Raw genomic sequence first — 13,001 nt, 5'->3', positions numbered from 1 at the left:
TTTGTCACGGTTTATTCTAGTACTTGAAAAAAATCTTCTATAAACACATCCAGTGTAGTACTTTTTTTTCAATATCAGTATACTTAAGAGGGAGGACTTCACTCTCAATCTATCCATCTTCTTGATTTTCGTTCTAATTTAAGTCTTGCCTGTAGGAGATGACTGAGCTGGAGAGAGGGGTCAAACACGTCATCAGTCATGAGTTCCTGCGTGCCTACAAGAGATTTAAGGCCAGCCCCATCTTGAATGCCTTTCTTAATTCCCTCTACTTTCCATTAATAGCTCATATTCTTGTAGAAAGCTTGAACTTGCAATAAATCTTTATATTCATTTGAACTGCCTGAAAACTCCTGATTTCCCTGGCGCTGGACACTACCAGTTTTAACGGCTTATCATTTTGTAAACTGCCCAGAGTCACTTTATTTGTGGGCAGCATATTATAACCAAACAAGCAAACAAAGTTCACATATACTATTAAGAAAAAAAAAGCTACCTTGAGAAACATGAGATAGTTTGATTGATTCTCCTAAAACACACTGAAGGATGCATGAGAGGGATTTCAGGCCCACCCAAGTGAATTGTTTGACACATTAGATCAGGAGTGTCAAACTCAAGGCCTGCAGGCCAGATCTGCTCCTTGGGTGCTTAGATCTGGCCTGCAGGGCCACCCTTGAAACAGTGAAGGACCGGCCTGCAGTGTCTTTGCCAGCCGAAATGGAGCTCAGGAGAGCCATGTGCATTTTCGCTAGGAGAGGGTTGCCAGAGGCCATCACAGCCAAAAATGGAGCTTGGGAGCCCATTTTCACTGGCAGAGCGCTCGAGCCACCGCAGGCTCCCCTGATACTAGTGATGTCAAGCTGGCCATACCCCCCGCCCCCCGAGATCAAACACAACCCTATTTCGGCCTTCTAATAAATCGAGTTTAACACTCCAATTAGCTTTGGATCGTGAATGGTCCAAATCAGCAATTCTTAATTGCTTCCACCTAAATCTGTAGCACCAGCCAGGAACACCTAAAGCCAGATACACTTTTTGCAATGATGGCATATCAGCAGACCCACAAAGACCCACTCTTCAAGAAAATGGAGTGTGTTTTAATGTTTTACAGGTGTTATGCACATCCTGAATTACATTTTGTCTATTGATTCCGAAACTCTGCAAAGCCTAATAAAGCACAGGATTTAAAAAAAAAACTTGATTAGTGTCTCATTAGTTTTATAAAGCTAATATACATAACAGGAAAGTAAACCAAAGTTTAATACCATGTTTCCCTCAAATTACAACATGTCCTGTTAAGGCCATGCCATATTTTTCCTGTGGGCAAAAATATACGCCCTCCCCCAATAATAATCCCCTAGACAACCCCCCGCGCTCCAGCCAGGAAGAGCACCACTCACCAACCTAGCAATAACCCAAGGCGCAAGCCACAAGAGCTGGGGAGGCAAAGGCGCACACATTGAAGCCTTTGGGATACCGCTAGGTTGGTGGGTGGCGCTGTGCCCAGCTGGAGTGGGGGGTTGCCCAGGAGCTGCTCTAATGAGCACCCACCCGGCAACGCCCCTTTCCAGCTGGACAGAGCACCACTCAGCAACCCAGTAATATCCCAAAGGCGCTAAATCGCGTGGCGCTCTGCCTGGCTGGAAAGAGAGGTTGTGCGAGAACTTGTTCTGCCTCCAGCTCGCATGCCTCCCAGCCTCACCATGCCCAGCTCTCCCTGCAGGGCTGGGCCAGGGCGCCACCACAACCATAGAGCATAGTCCCAGAGCGGCCGCTGCTGGAAGACTCGACAGCGGATCTCCAGAGTTTGGAAGCAGTTATGGTTGGAGCATGGTGGAGGTGGTGGCAGCAGGGCTGCAGCGCCAGCAGCAGTGGGGCCACAGCAGTGGCAGCGCCCTGGCACGGCCTTGCAGGGACAGCTAGGCATGGTGAGGCTGGGAGGCATGCGATCTGGAGGCAGAACAGGTGCTCGCACAACCTCTCTTTCCAGCGGACAGAGCACCACGCAGCTTAGCGCCTTTGGGATATTACTGCGTCAGTGAGTGGCGCTCTGCCCGGCTAAAAAGGGGGGTTGCCGGGCAGCTGCTCATGAACGTGGTCACCTCATGGCGGCGACAGCGCAACCCAGCCATTTGCCCCTGAGACTGTGCCCGGCTCTTCGGGCACCCGCTCACAAGACAGCAGCCACCCGGCAACCCCAAGCAACCCCCTCCCGTTAAGAAGGCCCAAGCAACATTTGGGGGGTGGTCAAAAGAAAATAAGGCTCTGTCTTATTTTCGGGGAAACATGGTAGCCGATTTACTAGGCTAGGCACACAGCTATACACAGAGACCCACCTTCCATTGTGTTTGTGATAATGCTTGCTATGCTCATTGCTCTTTCCCTTATGGTGGGGTCTTCTAGCAAATCCATCGATATCTGAAAAGAACTGGATCGCCTCTTTTTGTTTTCCATCTCAGAAGTAGTAGGCTACAGTGAAGTAAGAAGACTAAATTATCAACATGATTATGGAGATGTATACTAGTAATATAACCCAACACAACTAACTTCAGGAAGTTCATGGCACTGCACATGCACCTGAATCTTTCTGTACTTCTTAAGCTTAAACATAAGTCAACCATAGAATGTATTTTATGCTTGTTATATATAACCAACTAACCCTGCACCTCTACAACAGGCCATTTTAGCCTTTTAGCTTAGAAATGTCCCATGAGCAGGCTTGCATCTCAGGAGTTCTTGAGGGCTCATGTGCAAATTGTGTATGTTATTTTGAATATCTCTCTTCTATAATAATTGAAACTACATTTCAAGTTTCCCAAAGTCGTGCTTGGATCAGGATTACGGATTAGGTTCTTGACCCAGATTTTACCAGGGATCAATCTATAGCAGGGATGTCAAACTTGTGTCATCACAGCAGTGTCATGTGACGTATTGGGACTTCCCGCTTCGCTAAACCGGGCATGGGCGTGGTCAGCGCATGACCCATCTGGCCCATGGACTGTGAGTTTGACAACCCTGATCTATAGCCTCGTGCAGCACATTTTTTTAAAATTTAGTTTTGCAGATCTTCTTTGGTTCAAGTAGAATCTGTTGGCATAGTTTCCTGCTATTTTGAAATGGAGTATATATAAAAAAACCTATAATGTAAGGTAGGTTTTGGTTTCTAGAAATGCTGATGGCACATAGACAAATATTAAGTAAAGAAAATGAAAAAAGTTAAAATATTGCCCAATTGAGTGGCCTCACTCAACACTATGCCATTGCTATCTCATTGCCTTAGTCCCATTGTCTTCTATGTTCTGGTGAATATGAGTCTTATTTTCTGTAGAACTGTAACACTTACAATTGAAATGATTGTGAATATTAGATTATATCTTATTTCCAAGACACAAACACGATATATGTAAATCAAAGCATGAAAATTCTTACTCGAGGTTAGAATAATTCATTTTATGTTCAGATAACCTGACACCTTTCACTTGGGAATCCAGAAAGAAAAATTAGGTCATGCAACAAAAGTCATTTCAGCAAACAGCATTATGTTTTTGAGCCAGTGCTCCTCCAGGCCTTCAATCCATTGTGAACAATTGTTTAAAAAATCAATAACAATCTGTTTCTAAGCCGAACAGCCAGCACTGTCTGAAGATGTCTCCGTGGTCATATGGCCAGCATGACTAAACACCCAAAGTGCACAGAACGCTGTTACCTTCCCACCAAAGTGGTCTCTATTTTTCTACTTGCATTTTTACATGCTTTCAAACTGCTAGGTTGGCAGAAGCTGGGACAAGTAACGGGAGCTCACTCCGTCTGCTGTACTGCCAACCTTCTTATCGACAAGCTCAGCGTCTTAGCCACCACATCCCTACCCAATCATATTACCCGAGTTTTAATTTGTGCAGCTCCACACAAATTTAAAATTTATGTCTATCTATGTAGAGATGCACATCCACAAAAAAAAATATCCATGAGCATTCCAATATGCAAGCTTAGTGTAGGCAGTAAGATTTACTGGCGCCCTTCGTGCCTTTTTGTGTGTGTGTGCAAAAAACAGTGTCTAAGAGACCTGCTGTCTCAGGAATTGGTCTTACTAGGCTGAAGTGCCACAGAGCATGGAAGAATGTTGGCCTTGTAGCCAGAGCATAGAATACCTTACTCTCTATGGTGACAAAAGTGCATTCTTGTTAAGGAAAGGCAATGAGAGATACCAGTGGGAGAATTAAAGAGACAGAAGATAGAAGAATTAAAGAGATAGAAGAACTCTGGCAATGAAAGAGAGTTAAATAGAGGTGCACAATTGGGGGGGAGGGGTATTGAGTAGCAATAGAAATAGCAATAGCACTTAAACTTATATACTGCTTCATAGTGCTTTATACAGCCCTCTCTAAGCGGTTTACAGAGTCAGCACATTGTCTGGGTCATTTTACAAACCTCAGAAGGATGAAAGGCTGAGTCAACCTTGAGCCTGTCAGGATCGAACTCCAGACTGCGGGCAAAGCTCACCTGCAATATTGCATTCTAACCACTGCGTCCTACCACATTGTGTGGCCAGCGTTGCATCCCCAAAAGTAGGAGACCCAGATAAAGAGGTAAGATCAAGAAAAGTTTACTACAAACAAATAAAGTTGGAGTGGAATTTCACCCTTTTTGTACATTAAAGAAATCATGTTAAACAGCTGTTTTTGGAGAGGCTCTAAAGTCCATGGGGACACTTCTAGAAACAAGATAATGGATCTTTTAGGCAAGGATGAGCAGGAGCAAATCAAAGATAAAGGCGCAACGAAGGAGAAGGTATTATTTGCTCAGCATAAATTAAAGGTAAGCATGGCAATAAACCCCTTTGTATTTAAATTCATTTTAATCTTGTTTTCTTTTAAATTGCACTGTGTGTATGGTGCTTGCAAATACATGCAGCAGAAGTCAGACCATTTATTTTTGGGTAGCCCAGTGTTATAACCCTGGAGAGGGGCAACATCGAAAGCATTTCCAAGATGCAGAGGCATTCGGGATTTGGATTCCATCATGCCTAGGCTACTTAAATCTTCCTTACACTGTCATCGGTAGTTGCTTTATCTATTATCACCTCTGGGAGAAGCTGTCCTGTAGGCGACAGGAGCACAGGTGGTCCTCCTACCAAGGAAACCACCCCATTGCAGTCCACACTGCTCTGCATCTTCCCATTCATTGGAAACATGGTCTGACTAATGTTGCTGCTGCGACGTTCGCTATGGCTGCGTACAACAAAATAGGAACCGTTCCGGCTTCCGTTTTCTTCAAAGGTGCTGTGTTCACTATCAGCATCGGAGCCTCCTTCGACGGTTGGGCTTTTGAAGCTGGAGAAGCTGGCCCTGCTATTGCGCCTTGTGGGGAACAGTATTGACTAAGGAGACAGAAATGAAACCATCAAGCGAAAACTTGTAAATCGTATACGAATCTCAGTTCGATGATGCTACCGTGTTTTCCTGATAATAAGACAGGGTCTTACCGTATTTTTCAGAGTATAAGACACACCAAGGTTTTGAAGAGGCAAATTAAAACAAAGCTTTTTGCATTCTGCAAACCTCCCCAAAACAGCCCATTTTTTGCGAAAACGGGGCTGTTTTTTTTTTTTAAAAAAAGGGTCTTTAAGAGGCTTGTAGAGTGCTCCGGGGGAGGGGGGGGCAAAAAATGGCTTGGTTTTTTTTGCCAAAATGAGACCGTTTTTTTTTGTCAAAAAAAAAAAAGGGCATGATAGCCTTTAGGAGGCTTATAGGGTGCTCCAGAGGGGTGGGGTGGAGGGCAAAATTGAGCAAAAAGGGAGCCATTTTTTGCTCATTTCTGCCTTCCCCAGCTCCCAGGAGCTCTCTGAAAGCCTCCATAAGCTATGCACATCTATTTTGGTGAAGGGGGCGGGGTTTCAGGAGGCAAAAAATGCTGTATTCAGTGTATAAGACAGAAAAAGATGCGTCTTATACTCCAAAAAATATGGTATTTTCTTTTGACCCCGAAATAAGTGCTTGGCCTTATTTTTGGGGAGGTCTTATTATTTTTGAGGTGCAGGAGGTGGTGAGCATGGTCACTTCATGGCTGCTGCTATGTTACAATATTTTGGGGAGGGCTTATTTTTGGGGAGGGCTTATTTTAGCACACGTGCTTAAAAGCCCGATTGGGCTTATTATCCAGGGAGGTCTTATTTTCAGGGAAACAAGGTAGCCAATAACTTTGAGAGGAAAAGTACAATTGATCTTATTGAAAAGCACAGTTGATCTTAAGTATGATGTGATCAAACTTCTAAACTGATTTCATGGGAATCAGGCATGCATAAAAGAATGCAGGTTTGACTCAGAAATGGGGAAGTGGAACCGCAAGCCATTATAAAAAGATTCCCAAGTCCTGAGTAGAAAACATGAGAAAGAAATTCAAAACTTTCCAACATTGTTTTCTACCACCCCCTTTTACTTCCAAGGATACAGTGTATAATCTCAACTTATCCTTTGTTTGCGGTGAAAGTCATACTTCCAAATTGAGAACAACCACTATTTTCATTTTCTAGAAACACCTATATGGCTGTGTGAGGCTTATGGGCTTTCTTAGGAATGTGATTAATAGTGTTTTGAAATACAATAGCTGCTCTATTTTTTTTTTAAAGTAAAAGAACGTTTAAGAAGTAATCAAAATCAACATGGGCCAATAGCTTGACACATATCAAGAGCAATGTCCTTGGGCACTATTCTCCCCCCCATCCCAAATTTCAATAAATGCTAAAAGGTACTTCCAAACACATCCAATTTACTGCATGAAAGGCCTATCAATAAAGCTCTATATATATTATTAAAGGAAAATTCAACTATAATTAGTGGTTCCACTGAGATGATCACGTGTAACTGGTAGAATCCTTGTGCTATCAAGTTCTTATTAATAAGTAATGAAAATGTCCATACGGTACACTTAAATAAATTATTTTGCTATTCAGATACTCAGTATTGGGGATCCCCAATCCCCAAGCTGGTCCACGGCCTTTTAGGAACCAGGCACACAAGTGAGTGAAACCTCATCTGCGCATCCACGCGATCTAAGTAGCGTGTGAAACTACTACCAGCACCGCTCCAGTCCGTGGAAATATTGTCTTCCATGATCCCTGGTGCCAGAAAGGGTGGGGACCGCTGCTCTATCGTCTTTGTTAGAAAAATCTTATTCCTCTTTCCCCAAATTTCATCCTATTATCTGTACCTCTTTTCTAACTATTTGGCTTTCTAATAACAAAAAGATACCATTGTTTTTAAGTTCCTTGTGCTACTGCAAGTAATGACAAGAACCTGAAGCCCAAAAGGAAACAATATGCTCATATATGTCTTTCCTTGCATGAAGACCACCAAGTGTCTTTCAGGCCCTCATCTGCAACAATTTCGATAGATACATCCACAAGTTATCTGACCTGGTATGGAGAAATGACCCTGCTTTCATATGCGAGTCTATTCCCTTCCAAGGAAAATCGAAATCCTTTCCTTCGGATGCTACTATCCGATTCTGATTTTGGAAACATTTTGTTGTTCCCTCCAGGTTCGCCGACAGACAATTCTCTTTGCCGTCTTTTTTTCCTTCGGTTTCTTCTTTCTTTAGCACTTTTGGAACTTGATAATTCTGAAGATGTTTCGGAAAGTCTTCCAAGAGTGCCATCGTCCCTGAAATCTTTGTAAGCTGCTGCTGCCATCAGTGCCTGTTGTATGAAGGGATCACCTGTGTTAAGTGCTCTTCACACAATTTAATTATTTAGCATGATGCTTACTACTGCCAAAGTAGTAAGTAGAATAATACAAGTGGGCAAAAAAACCAACAACATGTATGTATCAAAATATTAGCAAATGGACATACACCAAAATAGCGGCTCTTAGTCTTTTTGTTTCATAGATCTCTTTGAGGGTCTTGTGACACTTATGGATACCTTCTTAGAAAAATGTGTGAAGTCAAATACATAAACAGATACTATGTTACAAAGGAAATCATTATCCCCAACTACAGGTACCAAAATATTTTAAAAACAGCAATCTATATACCATATTTTTCGGAGTATAAAATGCTCCGAAGTAAAAAACACACCTAGCTTTTGGGGAGGAAAACAACGGGGGGGGGGGGGGAAATCTGCCACTGCCTCCCAGCAATTTGCCTCCTTGCAACAAACAGCAAACAGTACAGACGATATACATTGTTTGTGGTGTATTTCTGTCCATGTGTGCCTGACCCATAGAAATAGCAAAGAATTGGAGAAATTTACATTATGGCAGTATATTAATGCCAGAAAGTTTTCTTAAATGTAATTACACTAACTCCTCCCAATTATTTAAATAGATCTACTCCAAACATGACTAAGTAAGGGTCTAATTAGACAATAGGATACTGTTACATTTCAGACAATACTTGTACAGAAGCTGTTAAAATTGATGTGGCTTTCTGGAAGTATACATTATTCTCTGCTATTTAAAAGAAGATCAGAAGTATTTATTCTTAAAAGCTTTTTCATTTTGTTAAGTTGTCTAGAACAATAATAAAGCAGTCTTTAAAAAATAAGTTTAATAATGTGAACATTGTATAGGCATTTATGGTTATTAATTTACCTCCTTGCAGCAAACAGCCTGATTAGTACAAGAAAAAAAATCTGCCTCTGACTCCCAGCAATTTGCGTCCGTGCAGCAAACAACAAGTTTTAATTTCAGCATGGGCGTCCCAAACGTCAGCTGTTTCAGGCTGCAGGGATTGCTATAGCCTATTGCAGCCTCCGCAAGCCCAATTTTCCCCGTTTGCTGCGTGGAGGTAAATTGCTGGGAGGCAGAGGCCAAAGGGTGGGGATAGGTGGGTGGGTGGGTGGGTGTGTCTTATACATTCAGTGTATAGGACACACCCAAATTTATACTCCGAAAAATATAGTATATAAAAATGGCTCTGTGTGTGTGTATGTGTGTGTGTGTGTGTGCGCGCGCATGTTCCAGCATAACTTTGGAACGCCTCGAGCAATTTCAACCAAATTTGGTACACAGACAACTTGCTCTCTAAAGAAAAATACTGTGGGGGTAAGACACCCCTAATACCCCTCAGGCTGTGTGTTCTGTTAAGATATAGCCTGTTGTGCCATACAGCCATTCTGACCTACTATACAGTGCAGTGGAGTTGCCATGGTAACGGCTTCACAGTACTCCACAAGGGGGCTCCCTCTGGTAAGGGGGAAAATCCAACATTAGAAATTACGTTTGGTCTGGACATTTCCCCCCTATAAATAAATACCTGGGCAACACCGGGTGATCAGCTAATATGGAATACAAAATATGTGCTTCATTATTAAGCCATTTAATCAATACAAGCTAAGTTTCAGTTAAAATACAATTAAAATTTTTCCCAATTGAAGTTCATGACCCCCTTGAAATGTATCAGTATGTTAAGGTAATCCTTGACTTAGAACAGTTCATTTAGTGACCATTCAAAGTTACAAGAGCATTGAAAAAAGTTACTTATGACCATCTTTCACACTTACAACCATTGCAGTACCCCGTGGCCATCGATTAAAATTCAGACACTTGGCAACGGACTCACATTTATGAGGGTTGTGGTGTCCTGGAGTCATGTAATCCCCTTTTGCAACCTTCTGGCAAGCAAAGTCAATGGGGAAGCCAGATTCACTTAACAACTGTGTTACTAACTTAACATCTGCAGTGATCCACTTAACAATTAAGGCAAGAAAAGTCATAAAACGGAGCAAAGCTTATTTAACCAATGTTTCACTTAGACACACAGTTTTGGGGATCCGTTGCGGTCGTAAGTCGAGAACTTCCTGTAAATATTTAGCTGATATATAATAATGAGAATTAGAATCTAGCCTGTGTGTTGTGTGTTAACTCTATGCATGCCATTAAATAAGCCAAGGTACTGTATTTCATGTTCTGCATGTAATATTGTAATAGTGTTCTTTCCATCAACATGAGCACCCATCTGTTCTAAAGCTCTGGGTACTCAATCCCATTCTTATTAGGGGCAATAACACTAAGTAATGCCCTTAATTTCCTGTCATCTTTGTTGGTGTTGTATCTGTACTACAAGCAGGACTGGGGGCCAAAACAGTTAATACCACTTCATAATGCCTTAGTAAGGCCACACTTGGAACACTGCATTCAGTTTTGGTTGCCATGATGTAGAAAAGATGTTGAGACTCTAGAAAGAGTGCAGAGAAGAGCAACAAAGATGATTAGGGGACTGGAGACTAAAACATATGAAGAAGGGTTGCAGGAACTGGGTATATCTACTTTAATGAAAAGAAGGACTAGGGGAGACATGATAGCAGTGTTCCAATATCTCAGGGGTTGCCACAAAGAAGAGGTAGTCAAACTATTATTCAAGGCACCTGAGGGTAGAACAAGAAGCAATGGATGGAAACTAATCAAGGAGAGGAGCAACTTAGAACTAAAGAGAAATTTCCTGAGAGTTAGAACAATTAATCAGTGGAACAGCTTGCTTCCAGAAGTTGTGAATGCCCCAACACCACAGGTTATTAAAAAGATGTTGGATAACCATTTGTCTGAAGTGGTATACTAGAGTTTCCTGCCTAAGCAGAGGGTTGGACTAGAAGACTTCCAAGGTCCCTTCCAATTCTGTTATTCTATTCTATTCTGTTATTTGACAGATGTCATACAATGTATATACTTTCTATATGGTTGATAAAGGCAAGACATAATGAATCCAGATAGAACTGTATTTTTATAAAACATATCACATTAGGCACTGGTATTCAAAAATATACAGGTAGTCCTCGACCTATGACCACAATTGAGCCCAAATTTTCTGTTGTTAAGTAAGACATGTGTTGTGAATTTCCCCCCATTTTTCAATCTTTCTTGCCATTGTTGTTAAGTGAATCACTGCAGTTGATGAATTAGTAACACGGTTGCCAAGTGAGTCTGGATTCTCCATTGATTTTGCTTGCCAAAAGGTGACCTTGGGATGTAGGAACGGTCGCAAGTATGAACCAATGTCCAAATATCTGAATTTTGATCAGATGACCATGGGGATGCTACAATATGAAAATTGTAGAATATGAAAAACGGTCTTAAGTCACTTTTTTCAATGCTGTTGTAACTTTGGAAGGTCAGTAAATGCCCTGTTGTAAGTTGAGGACTACGTGAACCTTGAAAATGCAATAGATTTTTTGAACACCTTGAGACTAAAAACCATGCCGCAGGGGAGTCTCACAAAGTCCTTCTAAAAGGAAAATGTTTTGTGCAGTTCCTACTTATCTATATTTATTTTTCTTGAAGATTTTAGACACCAGTACCTGAGCTTCCTCTTGTTGCCTTTTCAGACGCTCAAGCATTTGCTGATACTCTGTCTCTTTTCGGAGAGCTTCCTCAATAGTAGCTTGATTTTGCTCATCATAGGCCATCGCTACTACTGCCAAGATCAGGTTGATAAGGTAGAAAGAGCCCAGGAAAATCACCACGACGAAAAAGAACATGTACCCTTTGCCGGCAGCCCGCAATGTCTGGGAAACCAAGTAGGAGTTACTAGGTTAGTAAACAAGTGAATGTTAAAAGTTAAATGTATATCTACTGTGTTTTCCCGAAAATAAGACAAGAGTCTTATCTTTTTTTGACCACCAAAATAAGCGCTTGGCAAGTGCATGTGGGGCGTGTGAGGCATGTTCCCCCCTTCCTCCCAGGAAATGGTCAGGGACCGGCTGTGCATGCATTTACAGTAAGTATTTTAGGGGGGGTATTTTCAGGGGAGGGCTTATTTTAGTGCATGCACTCAAAAGCCCAATTGGCCTTATTATCCGGGGAGGTCTTATTTTCAGGGAAACAGGATATCTCTCTATATTTATGTATCTTCCATTGATGTTGTCTTTTAAATATACAGAATGAACAAACAAGTCTTGGATCTATTATTTAGCAGTATAAACATCTTTTCTGAATTTAATAAATGTTGTATTCCACTCTACCACCATATATTATTTGTTTAAAAATGGGTAGGAGGAAACTGGGAAGCTGCATTAAACGATATCAGGCTTTTCAATGTGAAATTTAGTTGTGTCTCTAACCCAGTGGTTCTCAACCTTCCCAATGCCGCAACCCTTTAAATACAGTTCCTCATGTTGTGGTGACCACCAACCATAAAATTATATTCGTTGCTACTTCATAACTGTAATTTTGCTACTGTTATGAATTGTAATGTAAATATCTGATATGCAGGATGTATTTTCATTATTACAAATTGAACATAATTAAAGTATAGTGATTAATCTGCCAATCTTGGTTTGGGAGACAATCAGCCAGGCTGGGATTTTCCAGGATAAAACGACCTCCCTGCCTGCCTCCAGCAGTAGTTCGTGGTTTACATGAGTTTCACTTTGTTAATTTTACTTTTTTTACATTCCGTTTCCCCCACTCACCCAGTTTTCCTTTTTCTTTCTTTCTTTCTTTCTTTCTTTCTTTCTTTCCATTCCTCCCTCTTTCTTTTCTTTCTTTCCATTCCCCTCCTTTTTCTTTCTTTCTTTCTTTCCATTCCCCCTCCCTTTTCTTTCTTTCTTTCTTTCTTTCTTTCTCTTTCTTTCCATTCCTCCTTCCCTTTTCTTTTTTCTTTCTTTCTTTCCATTTCCTCCCTTTTCTTCTTTCTTTCTGTCTTTCTTTCTATCTTTCTTTCTTTTTCCATTCCTCCCTCCCTTTTCTTTCTTTCTTTCTGTCTTTTCTTTCCACAGATTAAGAAGTTGCCCTTTAAATGGGATTTTAAATGGAGGCTTAGCTACATTGAACTGTGCTTCCGTCCCGCGTGGAATTCCTCGGGATGGAAGGAATGGGTGGGCAGGGCCAGTCCTCCCCTCCGTCCTCTCCTGCCAGCCCTTCCCGGAGCCCAAAAAGCCTCCGAGCTCAGTTTAGCCCGCAGGACAGGACCGGCGGCAGGGGTGTTCATGCTCAAGGCGGCTTGAATCCCAGCAAGTGCCTGCCTGGGCGAGAGCCCATCCCGCCGGCTGAAGCAGGTGGCCCAACTGCCCC

General features: G+C 41.9%; 1 protein-coding gene across 2 annotated transcripts in view; it reads right to left on the bottom strand.

Annotated features, from left to right (window-relative positions):
* Window positions 1-13,001, bottom strand: part of LOC116518540 (sodium channel protein type 2 subunit alpha-like) — a 61,462-nt gene that overhangs the window by 34,004 nt on the left and 14,457 nt on the right. The window contains exons 9-12 of one of the 2 annotated variants that reach the window (XM_032232023.1): window positions 11,282-11,494; window positions 7,409-7,690; window positions 5,078-5,374; window positions 2,334-2,466 (exon numbers count right to left, since the gene is read on the bottom strand). In XM_032232023.1, the coding sequence (XP_032087914.1) occupies window positions 2,334-2,466; window positions 5,078-5,374; window positions 7,409-7,690; window positions 11,282-11,494 (925 nt within the window). Of the gene's footprint in view, window positions 1-2,333; window positions 2,467-5,044; window positions 5,375-7,408; window positions 7,691-11,281; window positions 11,495-13,001 lie in introns of both variants that reach the window. The other variant, XM_032232013.1, reaches the window with a different exon arrangement.

The sequence above is a fragment of the Thamnophis elegans genome, chromosome 1 (assembly GCF_009769535.1).
Source record: "Thamnophis elegans isolate rThaEle1 chromosome 1, rThaEle1.pri, whole genome shotgun sequence".
Taxonomy (NCBI): Eukaryota; Metazoa; Chordata; class Lepidosauria; order Squamata; family Colubridae; genus Thamnophis; species Thamnophis elegans.
The sequence above is the reverse complement of the archived record's forward strand: the minus strand, read 5'-3'. Positions and strand labels throughout refer to the sequence as shown.